The 12,978-nt window shown below is 47.5% G+C and overlaps 1 protein-coding gene across 4 annotated transcripts; it reads left to right on the top strand.

Moving 5' to 3' along the window:
- Positions 1-472: 472 nt before the first annotated feature.
- LOC125510393 (uncharacterized) lies at positions 473-7,102 on the top strand. 4 transcript variants are annotated; one of them, XM_087521582.1, is made up of 4 exons: positions 473-841; positions 932-1,027; positions 2,904-5,817; positions 5,904-6,707. In XM_087521582.1, exons 3-4 carry the CDS (start codon positions 5,387-5,389, stop codon positions 6,391-6,393), a joined length of 921 nt encoding a protein of 306 aa, XP_087377708.1. In that variant the 5' UTR covers positions 473-841; positions 932-1,027; positions 2,904-5,386; the 3' UTR covers positions 6,394-6,707. The 4 variants fall into 4 exon arrangements, 1 of the variants encoding a protein (XP_087377708.1); XR_015602624.1 differs by lacking the exons at positions 2,904-5,817; positions 5,904-6,707 and adding an exon at positions 6,721-7,102 and having other exon boundaries at positions 485-841; XR_015602623.1 differs by lacking the exons at positions 2,904-5,817; positions 5,904-6,707 and adding an exon at positions 6,714-7,102 and having other exon boundaries at positions 486-841.
- Positions 7,103-12,978: the final 5,876 nt, after the last annotated feature.

Below are 12,978 nucleotides of genomic sequence, written 5' to 3'. Positions count from 1 at the left end.
TTTGAACTCATGAATATTTTTAAATTTCATTGTCACTTTTTGTATTCATGAATATTTTTTCATATTCATAAATGTTTTCTAAAAAATTATTAGATGCAACTAAAAATCTAAAAAAATATTTTCAAATAGCAAATTTGATGATATTTTTTCATATTCATAAATATTTTCAAATAAAAAATTTGATGATATTTTTCACATTCATAAATGTTTTCAAACTTGATCGTCATTATCTAAAAAATTATTAGATGCAATTAAAAATCAAAAAAATATTTTCAAATAACAAATTTGATGATATTTATTCATATTCATAAATATTTTAAAATAATAAATTTGATGATATTTTTTCACATTCATAAATGTTTTCAAATTTGATCGTCATTTTTTAAAAAATTATTAGATGCAACTAAAAATTCAAAAAAAATTAGTAATGACGCACCCCTAAATGGTGCGCCATTGCTAACCTTCGCCCCTCTGTATGTCCTTCTCCCAATCTCACATCTCTCTCAGTCGTTCGTCCTTCTCCCAATCTCACATCTCTCTCAGCCGGAGCAGCGCCTGACCCACTGCGCTGCCGCCCCACCCACTGCGCCGCCGCCCTCGCCCGTGGGACACGTCCGCTCCCAATCCGCGCCCCCGCCGCCTCCCTCTCCCCATCCTCCCCTTCCTCCCCCTCCGACCCACCCCGCTCTCGCCGGAGACGAAGCAGGTCAGATCCATCCGCCCAATCGCTCGCTCGCGCACCGGGATGACGACGACGACCTCGCCTCCGCGTGCATGTGCTCGCGAACGGCTGACCAGATCGAGCGCGCCAGCCTGATTGCTCCGTCGCGCCGTCGTCGGGGTATGCACTCTCTCGCCCAATCTTCTCCTCTCCTCTTCCCTTCCCTTCCCTTCCCTTCCCTCCCCTCATGCCCTTGGTTTGCTTCCTCAGGCAGGTGCACGCACGCGTCCAGCGGCGAACCCTAGTTGTACCTCGAAGGGGAGACGGCGCCTTCCTGAACACCTCTGTCTGGCACAAGCCCCTCTGGTAAAACTGCATCTTTGCCACTTAGTGATGCTCTGTGTGCTTGTTTTCTCGGTCCAAATGGGTTACCAAGTTGGAAGTTAACTGCAGACAGATGAGGAAGTTGAAGTATTCAGTGCTATCTTGTTTCAGTTTAAGTTTGCCACTTAGGAAGTTGAAGTAAACAGTAAATTGCTGGTAATGGATCAGCAAATAAAGTGGCTAGTCCTGTATGTATATGCTTGCTCGTGAATAACCTGGGAAATTACTTTTGCTTGCTGCACAACCTTTGCCTGTTGCAAGTTGTAACTATGTGCACTGGTTATAAATTCAGAACCTATAACATCAATGTTTTGTCATGGTTAATTATTTCAGAAGATAAGATGTGCGGCAAGTGAGATAGTTGGTCAGGTGAAAGTCAGCATTCTTGGTGGAAGCCCTGTTGGTAAATAACTGCATAAGTTGCATAATATGCTGCTGATGATGAGAACGACGAAAAAAACTAAGTATGCTAGCTAAGAAGTTGATGGTAATGACGACAAAAAGGGTGTGGTGAATCTTTCTATATTGCTACTTACCCGGATATGTAAGTGGAGTAGTACTTAATTAGTGGCTAGGCAATGTAATGAACACGTATGGGTGAGCAGAAGTAAGTACTCCGACTTCAGATTTCAATCTTCTGAAGTACTGGTTTTAAACTGGCAGCATACAACTATCATTTGTCCAAGCCAGCTGGTTAATTCCATCTTTCTAGTACTCCGACTTCAGATTTTGATCTTCTAGGACTCTAGAATTTAAGATATTAAGGTTAGTCTTATGTGATTTCCGAAAATTGAAATGGAGGCTCCATTGGTGCCTCCAGTTAGTAGATATATATAAGAATTTCCAGTATGGTTCAGTTTTGGAAACTCTGTTGGTTTGAAACTTATCAAATTCAACTCTGAAATATTGATTTGAAACTATGTGGTGCCAATATGATAGTCAGATAGTGAAGCATATCTAATAATGGTCAAATGTCCATGAGTTGCAAAATGTACTAGTGGTGCTACTGTGCATCGCAAAATAAAAAGTTGCCTCATCTCAATACAGTTTCCAGGCTGCTCTTCAGATGCAAGTTCTAACTTGCTGTTTATATATCATCGTGTTGCTGCTACTTGTGATTTTGTCAAGTGATGCTGCTGCTACTTGTGATCTTCTGAAATGACCCCTTTCTCCTGAAATGTTGATTAATTTCCGTTTTGGTTGAGAATGGGACACTCCTAGGTCAAGAAAATTAGCAAAGGTCATGCCTAATTTTCTTGACCTAGAAGGTGCCCGATTCTCAACGGAAACAAAAATTAATCAGCATGTATCTTGACATCAACCAACTTTCTGGACACATCCCTCGACAACTAGGTTATCTTGAGAACTTAGAGGAGTTTTGGCTTTGGAAAGAGGCCTTGGATTAGTTTAGTATTAAAACAAGGTGGATGCATGGCATGGCAATACTAGCTAGATCAATTGCCTACTTACTAATTAATCAAATGATACGGTCGGGGTATCTTTAGGGGCACCTAGTGAGCTAGTATACTCCACATGACTGCCCAGTATTAAAAAAAGTTAATTACACCACCATACGACTGACTAGTCGATTAATTAAGCTACTAATCCTAGTGTTACAAGCTAGAAAATTAGCCTGCAAAGATGAGGTCCTTGAGAACGTGGACTTGGACCTTAGCAACAACACACTAACAGGTTCCATCCCAAAACACCTAGGCAATATCACAAACATCTCTCAATTGTTCCTTGATAATAACCAACTTTTTGGCGACATTCCTCAAGAATTAGGTTATTTGGTCAACTTAGAGATCTTGTTCCTTGACAATAACCAACTTTTTGACCAAACTTTTTTCCTATTTAGAGCGAACATGGCCCACAATGATGAGGCCGACGGTTCGGGCAAGGCATTCTGGGAGCTGTCCTGGGAGATGGAGGAAGAACCTTACCGCTATGAGGACGTCGCGGAAGACACCGATCCCGACTACACAACCCCTAGTGGCGTCGGGGATGACACCACTGATGGTGCCGCTGAGGATGCCACCACTGATGATTGCAGCGCATGCACAGATGGCAGTCAACCGAAGAGGCAACGGAAGGACGGGCGCCCGAACGTGCTCGGCACCGTCAAGGAAGAATTTACTGAAGTGTCCTCCAGTGGGCATCCAATGGCGCCCAAAGAATTACTCAAGGGGTACGCGGGACAGCTCGGATGCATTCTCCGGAGCACCGTCTCGATCAACATCGAAAACCTAAGGCATCGTGACCGAGGGAATTTGCGCAACCTCCTCTTCACGAAGTTGCACGAACGATACAAGTTCCCCGGTGACTTCGCAAACACATGCCTCTCAGGGAATAAAGTGAACAGTGCCGCACTCACGAAGATGAGCACGGCCCTGGCTACTTGGAGAGCTGCGGTGAAGAGAAAGATTGAAAAAGGTGATAGTTATGAGAAGATCAAGGAGACAAATCCTTCGATCAGTGAAGCTGACTACCTGGAGTTCAAGATCAAGTGCGAGAGCAACGCAATCGCGGAATCAAGTCAGTGGGGGAAAGATATGCGGGACTTGAACATAGGGGTCCACAAACTCGGTCCCAGCGGTTACAAAGTGGCGGAACCTATATGGGACAAGGAGGACGCAAAGCGTGCCGAGCAAGGCCTACCGCCCCTCTTTGATAAATACTGTGACAAGTAGACCAGGAACTATGTCAGGGCCCAGTACAAGATTGACCCGGTAACAAAGGAGCTTACCACGGATCCGAAGACCAAGGCGCTTGAGCTTGTTCTGTTAAGGAATACACCCCCGCGTAATTAGCTCCATATGGTTGCATTCTAATTAATGAAGCCAAATTTCTAAATGGTTCATGTTCCTTCCGCAGGAAACTGAAAGCAGTAGCGCGGGGTTGTCTCAGAGCTCCCCTTGGGACACCACTTTAAATAGGGCGTTGAACGTAATGAAACATAAGGATAAGCTCAGTAAGCCGACGTCAGCTGGTCGTGTGGCCGGCAAAGGCTTGTCCATGAAATGGTCAGAATACTATACCGTTGGGCGAAAGGAGAGAAAGACCAGCTCGGAAAGCCAGGAGCGCGAGGTTCAAGAACTCCAGGCATAAGTGGTGCGGATTCCGGAGATAGTCGAAGAGCAAGTGCGAGACCAACTGGGAGCAATGATCACCGCCATTATGCCTACCTTGCTTGAGGGGCTGCAGGCGTGGATTGCGGGTGGCCAACAAGGGCCTTCCCCGATTCCCAGCTTCACGGGCAGCAACTCGCACAACGTGCCGGCGGTGCCATTGGTGTCTCCGGCGTCGGCGCCGGCATTGGAGCTTAATGCACCCGGGTGTGGGAAGAATACGCCGGCCGGCACCTCAGTAGCAACCGGCCCCTCCGTCACTTGCACGCCCGCCATTGGCGGTGCCTCGGCATTAGCCGAGCTCGACGCCATCACGGTAACTAAGCCTCTCAGCCGATGACTTCATCTCCTTGCCTTTGACTGACATCCCTGAAGCCCTACATGTTTTCGCAGGGCGCCGCCGATGTTCCATGCACTCTCTTGCACTTCGTGGACGGCGAGTTGATCGATGTCGCCAAGGCCAGAATCGTTCAACCAGGCAACCGCCTGTTCCACGGTAATCCGATGACACCCACCGTGTATAGGGTTCAACTAGTTCGGGTGCTACGGGACTGCGACGACTTGTTACCTCCGTATCGACCCCCAGGGGCCGACGAAGATGATGTGATGACCCTTAGCACCTGCATAAGCTGGTCCATGCTTTGGCCGAAGAGCCAGATTCGTTTGGGGGTGGGGGACACCACACCACAGACAACACCGCCAGTCCTGCCGGCGCCAAGCCATGGCAAGACCGCCGCAACGCTACCACCGTTAGCTAATCCGGACATGCATATGGCACAGGATCCGGACGAATATGATGGTACATTTACCAGGGTCGATAAGTACTTCAACGAACATGGGTACGGTGACGAATTTTTGGGGCCTCCTTCTCAAGAACCCAACCCTGCAAAAGACTATCGCGATCTAGCTGGTACCGTGGAGAAACCCAATTGCAACAGGCGTCGTCTGGCGTTCAGTTCTCAGGAGACGCCTCCAGCCGCCGCCTTCACCGAGCCTCAGATAGCCGAGGTGCGAAATATTATCAGCCCCAACACACTCAAGAAGGTGGTCTCTGAGCAGAACTCGGTCCCATTACAGCAGAAGAAGCAGAAGGGACGGAAAAGAAAGAATAACAAGGGGTGCGAGCCAGCCGGCACCGAGTACGATCCGTGCTCAGGACGGGCCACCTTCACCTAAGGATATCTCGAGGAGGGTGCATGTGGCGGGTAGGCCGATGCTACCGACTAATCTGCTCAATGCTGCAACCGGTGCTATGCAGAGTCTGCATGACAGTGTTCTTTCTTTGGAGAAGCGGCGTCTCTCCGAGAATGATGTGGCATACCTGGTTTTCGTGGCCAAGGTGCCAGAGGGCAAGGGCTTTGTCGATAGCACCATCGGGGGTATGATCGTCCTGCGGTTTGATGACATCTTCGCTATGTTTAACCTTCATCCGCTGCACTACACCTTCATTCGGCTATTTTCGCTCAGTATGGAGATGCGGATCATTAGAGACAACACCCCAGACATCGTGATAGTCGACCCATTCTACATGCGTGCCAAGATCTTGGGCAGTGCTGGGGACCGGCAAGTCGCGAGTTCATACCTCGAAGGCGTCATTCTGGCGAACCCGGATAAGGATAACTTCCTCATGCCTTACTTTCCCAAGTAAGTCATCCCCTCACCGCCCCATAACATATGATTTCTTAGATTTTGATTATTCTTTTTTTTCTAACATTCCGTGTTTTGTGCAGTGACACACGTTGCACACTCATCCTCTTAAGCCTGAACTATTCCATGGCCATGTATTTCGACTCGGACCGTCAGTCGAATAAAGACTACACAAATATCAAGAAAGTTCTTGATGATGTTCTCCCCGGCTATGCCAAATCTGGAGGCACCTTCAGGGGGCCAATTTTTAGGTACGGCAAGCACGTGTTCACCCACGTAACGACGTTCCCCTGCGTCAAGCAGCCGCCTGGCGGTCAGAAGGATGCCTACTACGCCCTCCATCACATGTGGGCGATCGTACGGGACCATAATCACCTTCTGCTACCAAATAGTCTCAAAGGTTGGGCCGCACGCTTGTCGGCAATCCAGGACGCGGACCTCAGACAAGAATTCTTTTGCATCCAGTCGGAGTTTGCGGAAATCATCTATCAAGATGTACTTCGTACCTCGGGGCAGTTCTACCTCAAATATCAATCGTCCAACAGTGAAATAGAAACAACGCTACAAATGTAGGTTGACAACGATCACGATTTCATGACCATCACGAAAGACGGCGGCTTCATCCACGCTCCGGTCCCTGAGTCGAGTCGAAAGTAGTGATGCTATGTAGTTCTGAAATATCGATTAGCTCATGTTGTAATTAAACTTTAATGAACTTGTATGTCTCTTTGGTTTGGACAGTCGTTCAACTTATATGTAATCAATGCTATTTATTAGTAGGACCATGAATCGTGCTATTAATGTGTTGCTTTTCTCTTCCGATCCTTTTGTTGCATACTTATATATTGCTTATGTATTGTCTGTGAATTGCTACTAACATTTTGTTTGTCTAGTGCATAGAGATGCTGTCGTATGTCATGTACAAGGGTAAGGTTTCCAGAGTCTACGACGACTGGGAGGAGTGTCGGAGACAGGTTCACCGTTTCAGCGGTAACAGTTACAAAGGGTACACCACTAGGGCGGAGGCGGAAGTTAGATACGCGCGCTATCTAGCGGGGGAGAGGAGGGAGCGGAGGAGGAACCGAATGAAGACCAGTTTCATCGCAATGATGCTCATCGTGACCGCATCTCTCTTCTATGTGATGGTACTTTAGATGATCGATATCGACTTTGTAATGTGACAACAAACTCGCTACTCGCGGTCTCGAGACTTGTAATGTTCTAACTTTGTTCGGTATTTTGAATTCGGAGACTAATATGATGACTTGTATTCAGAGACTAATCTTCTATTGTATTCGATAAATCTGTTGTTTATATGTTGTGTTGTTTATATTGTGTGCTGTAATGTATTTTGTAACCTATGCAAATATCAGAAAAGTAAAAAAATCCTAATATTCATAGTAGTGGTGCACCTTGTTCAGCATTAGTGGCGCACAAGGGCTAAATACCAGTGGCGCATTATGGGGCATAGTAATGGTGCACTTGGGGGCATACGTGAAGGTAAATATGGCCCCCTAGGAGGCATAGTAATGGCGCACTGTTGGACATAGTAATGGCGCACTGTCAGGTGCGCCACTATTATTTGGTATACTAATGGCGTACCAGAGGTGCGCCATTAGTATTTGTTAGTAGTGGCGTGGTAATAATGGCGCACCTATAGTGCGCCATTAATGGCCAAAATAGGTGCGCCACTAATAGGCCTTTTCTAGTAGTGTTTGGGGAAATACTGACGTAGTCCTAGCATACAGGAGCTTTTCTGGCGCTATAGTCAGAGAGCGATCAGTGGAAACTTGCTTGCCATTCTTCTTGAAGTTCCCTTTCTTTCCCTTGCCCTTTTCTTGAAACTAGTGGTCTTGTTAACCATCAACATTTGATGCTCTTTCTTGATTTCTACCTTCGCTGATTTCAGCATCGCGAAGAGCTCGAGAATCGTTTTCATCATCCCTTGCATATTATAGTTCATCACGAAGTTCTAGTAGCTTGGTGATAGTGACTAGAGAACTCTGTCAATCACTATCTTATCTGGAATATTAACTCCCACTTGATTCAAGCGATTGTAGTGCCCACACATTCTGAGCATATACTCACTAGCTGAGCCATTCTCTATTTTGTAGGCAAAGTACTTGTCAGAGGTCTCATACCTCTCGACACGGGCATGAGTCTGAAATACCAATTTCAGCTCTTGGAACATCTCATATGTTCTATGATGTTAAAAACGTTTTTTAAGTCCCGGTTCTAAGCCGTAAAGCATGGTGCACTAAACTATTAAGTAGTCATCATATCGAGCTTGCCAAACGTTCATACTGTCTGCATCTTCTCCTGCAATAGGTCTGTCACCTAGCGGTGCATCAAGGACATAATTCTTCTATGCAGCAATGAGGATAATCCTCAGATCACGGACCCAGTCCGCATCATTACTACTATCATCTTTCAACTTAGTTTTCTCTAGGAACATATCAAAAACATAGGAGAGCTACAACGCGAGCTATTGATCTACAACATAATTTGCAAATACTATCAGAACTAAGTTCATGATAAATTAAAGTTCAATTAATCAAATTATTTAAGAACTCCCACTTAGATAGACATCCCTCGAGTCATCTAAATGATTACGTGATCCAAATCAACTAAACCATGTCCGATCATCATGTGAGATGGAGTAATCATCAATGGTGAACATCTCTATGTTGATCATATCTACTATATGACTCACGTTCGACCTTTCGGTCTCCAGTGTTCCGAGGCCATGTCTGTACATGCCAGGCTCGTCAAGTTTAACCCGAGTATTCCGCATGTGCAAAACTGTTTTGCACCCGCTGTATCTAAACGTAGAGTCTATCACACCCGATTATCACGTGGTGTCTCAACACGACGAACTGTCGCAACGGTGCATACTCGGGGAGAACACTTATACCTTGAAATTTTTAAGGGATCATCTTATAATGCTACCGTCGTACTAAGCAAAATAAGATGCATAAAAGATAAACATCACATGCAATCAAAATATGTGACATCATATGGCCATCATCATCTTGTGCTTTTGATCTCCATCTCCAAAGCATCATCATGATCTCCATCGTCACTGGCTCGACACCTTGATCTTCATCGTAGCGTCGTGGTTGTTTCGCCAACTATTGCTTCTACAACTATCGCTAACGCATAGTGATCAAGTAAAGCAATTACATGGCATTTGCATTTCATACAATAAAGAGACAACCATAAGGCTCCTGCCGGTTGCCAGTAACTTTTACAAAACATATCATCTCATACAATAACATATATCACATCATGTCTTGACCATATCACATCACAACAAGCCCTGCAAAAACAAGTTAGACGTCCTCTACTTTGTTGTTGCAAGTTTTACGTGGCTGCTACGGGCTTCTAGTAAGAACCGTTCTTACCTATGCATCAAAACCACAACGATGTTTCGTCAAGTTTGTTGTTTTAACATTCAACAAGGACCGACCCTAGTCAAATTTGATTCAACTAAAGTTGGAGAAACAGCCACCTTTATGCAAAACAAGTTGCATGTCTGTCGGTGGAACCGGTCTCATGAACGTGGTCATCTAAGGTTGGTCCAGGCCGCTTCATCCAACAATACCGCAGAATCAAAATAAGATGTTGGTGGTAAGCAGTATGACTATGAACGCCCACAACTCTTTGTGTTCTACTCGTGCATATCATCTACGCATAGACCTGGCTCCGATGCCACAGTTGGGGAACATAGCATGCAATTTCAAAAAATTCCTACATTCATGCAAGATCTATCTAGGAGATGCATGGCAACGAGAGGGAGAGAGTGTGTCCAGGTACCCTCGTGGACCGAAAGCAGAAGCGTTAGTTTAACGCGGTTGATGTAGTCGAACGTCTTCTCAATTCAACCGATCAAGTACCGAACGTATGACACCTCCGAGTTTTGCACATGTTCAGCTCGATGACGTCCCTCAAACTATTGATCCAGCAAAGTGTCGAGGGAGAGTTTCGTCAGCACGATAGCGTGGTAACGGTGATGGTGAAGTGATCAACGCAGGGCTTCGCCTAAGCACTACGACAATATGACCGGAGGAGTAAACGATGGAGGGGGCGCCGCACACGGCTTGAAACAATTGATGTGTGTTGGAGGCGCCCCCCGCCCCCGTATATAAAGGAGGGAGAGGGCAGGAGGCCGGCCTAGGGGCGCCCCAAGTGGGAGGAGTCCCACTTGGGCTCCTAGTCCAATTCGCCCCCCCCCCCTTCTTTTATCGGAGGGGGGAAGGGAGGAGAGGGAGAAGGAGAAGGAAAGGGGGCCGCGCCCCCTCCCTAGTCCAATTCAGACTCCTCCCTTGGGGGACGCCACCCTTGTGGGCTAGCTTGCCTCCCTCCTATGGCCCATGTGGCCCATATCCCCCCCCCCGGGGGGGGGGGGGGTCTGTTAACCCTCCGGTACTCCGATACGTACCCGATACATTCTGAAACACTTTCGGTGTCCGAATACTATCGTACAATATATCAATTTTTACCTCTCGACCATTTCGAGACTCCTCGTCATGTCCATGATCTCATCCGGGACTCTGAACAATCTTCGGTCACCAAAACACATAACTCATAGTACAAATCGTCATCAAACATTAAGCATGCGGACCCTACAGGTTCGAGAACTATGTAGACATGACCGAGACACCTCTCCGGTCAATAACCAATAGCGTAACCTGGATGCTAATATTGGTTACTACATATTCTACGAAGATCTTTTATCGGTCAAACCGTAATGACAACATATGTCATTTCCTTTGTCATCGGTATGTTACTTGCCCGAGATTCGATCGTCGGTATCTTCATACCAAGTTCAATCTCATTACCGGCAAGTCCCTTTACTCGTTCCATAATGCGTCATCCTGTAATTAATTCATTAGTCACATTGCTTGTAAGGCTTATCATGATGTGCATTACCGAGAGGGCCTAGAGATACCTCTTTGATACTTGGAGTGACAAATCCTAATCTCGATCTATGCCAACCCAACAAACACCTTAGGAGATACCTGTAGAGCATCTTTATAATCACCCAGTTACGTGGTGACGTTTGATAGCACACAAGGTATTCCTCCGGTATCCGGGAGTTGCATAATCTCATAGTCAAAGGAATATGTATAAGTCATGAAGAAAGCAATAGCAATAAAACTTAACAATCATTATGCTAAGCTAACGGATGGGTCTTGTCCATCACATCATTCTCCTAATGATGCGATCCCGTTCATCAAATGACAACACATGTACATGGTTAGGAAACTTAACCATCTTTGATTAACGAGCTAGTGTAGTAGAGGCATACTAGGGACACTGTGTTTTGTCTATGTATTCACACATGTATCAAGTTTCCGGTTAATACAATTCTAGCATGAATAATAAACATTTATCATGATATAAGGAAATATAAATAATAACTTTATTATTGCCTTTAGGGCATATTTCCTTCAATAACAAGCAGCATCGATGGCAAAAACCTAGCAGAGGTAGCGGCACCGTATGATGTATCATGAGGCACCAACACGGACGTGCCATACGCGACACTTCTCCAGGGTCCTGGCCACAGCCCATGATCACATAGGGTAGGGTAGGGTATGCTGCTGATGTAGGCAGGCGGATAGGAAGGGGAAAGAGGTGGAAGGTAGAGTATGGATAGGAAGGGGAAGCAAAGGCAAAGAAGAAAGGTATTATTTATTAAAATTTCTTTATTTGTGCGCAAATATACACAGTGAATCTATGGTGCAGATTTATCGGTTTTTTAGAACAATGAAAGCATCATTGTCAGTGATTTTTTAGTCTACCTACAAAAAATCGTCCTCCACCATTGTTTAAAAATATGACAAGAGGAACACATAATCAATGGGAGACACAAGGATTTTACAAAATGCCCCTTTGCAAACTATGTCAAACTTGCAAACCATTCAATAGTATCTTTCTCTTATGTATCTCCACAAGGGCGATGTGCAGCTGAGGGTGTGTTGGGAGCTTGGGTGAAGACCCTGTTCCGTCCTAGGGCTAAGACCAGCGGCGGCGTGTGTGGGTGTCATTGACCTTGTTTGAGGTGTCGCTACCTTGCTACATCAGCCCTTCCATGTAGATCTGGTCACTGTCACAGCTCTGGGGTAAACCCCTAGATATGTGTGATCGGACAATGTTGGTGTTCTTGCATCGTCTCCCTCCTCGAGGGCGCCATCCTAAGAGCATCTCTAGCCGCGCCCCCAACAGGCCCTCCCCAGGCGTTTTTGCCGCGCCGGCGCCGAAAAAACGGCCCAGTCGCGCCCCCAGAAGCCTGTTTTTCGCCGGCTCGGGCCAAAACTGGTGCCGGCGGACCCAGGCCGAACCCGGCGCCCTGGGGGGCGCCTGGGGCACCGGCACAAGCGAAAAGGGTGCGTGGGTCCTCCCTGTCGGCGAGTCGAGCGCCTCTTCCTGCCGTTTCTTCCCGCTTTTCCCCAACTTCCCTCCCATTCTCTTCCTTCCTCCCGCCAATCTCCCCCCCCCCCCGCTCGCCTCCCAGTCGGCCGCCATGTCACCGAAGAAGTACGTCGTCCCCCGCGCGGCGGCAACCGCGACCGCCTCCGTCGCCCAGCCGAAGCAGAGGAAGTCGAGGGCGCCGTCGTCCAAGCCACTGGGCATGCCAAACGCCGAGTGGAGGGCGGATGTTCAGCGACGGGAGGCTGTCACCGCCGACCAGCGGAACAGGGCCATCGCCAAGAAGGCCCGCGACAACGCGGCACGTGCGGCTACGGCTGCCACGGACCAAGCCAAGGCCTCATCGGGGATGATGAATCCACCCGGCAGCCACGCCCAGTACGCGCCCTGGGGCCAGCAAGGCGTCGGCTCTCCCCAGCCATGGGGATCGCCCTCGCCAGGCTACGCCGAGGCAACGCGCACGGTGGGTTCAACCCAAACGTCACCTTCCCCCATGGACACCCGACCCAGCGCACGCCCTCGCCCGCCTTCGCCGGCGTGCAGTACCCTCCATACAACTACTCGCCGCCCGCCTACGCTTCCTTCCCGACGCCCCCGCTACGCCGTGGCCCGCTACCCTTCTCGCACCTCGGCGACACCGATGAGACCGAGGCCGACATGGACGACATCATCGCGGCAGGTTCGGCCGCGGTCGCCGCGTCTCCCGGGTTCGTCACCCAGGAC

Source organism: Triticum urartu, chromosome 5A (assembly GCF_056163025.1).
Source record: "Triticum urartu cultivar PI428250 chromosome 5A, HENAU_Tu73, whole genome shotgun sequence".
Taxonomy (NCBI): Eukaryota; Viridiplantae; Streptophyta; class Magnoliopsida; order Poales; family Poaceae; genus Triticum; species Triticum urartu.
The sequence above is the reverse complement of the archived record's forward strand: the minus strand, read 5'-3'. Positions and strand labels throughout refer to the sequence as shown.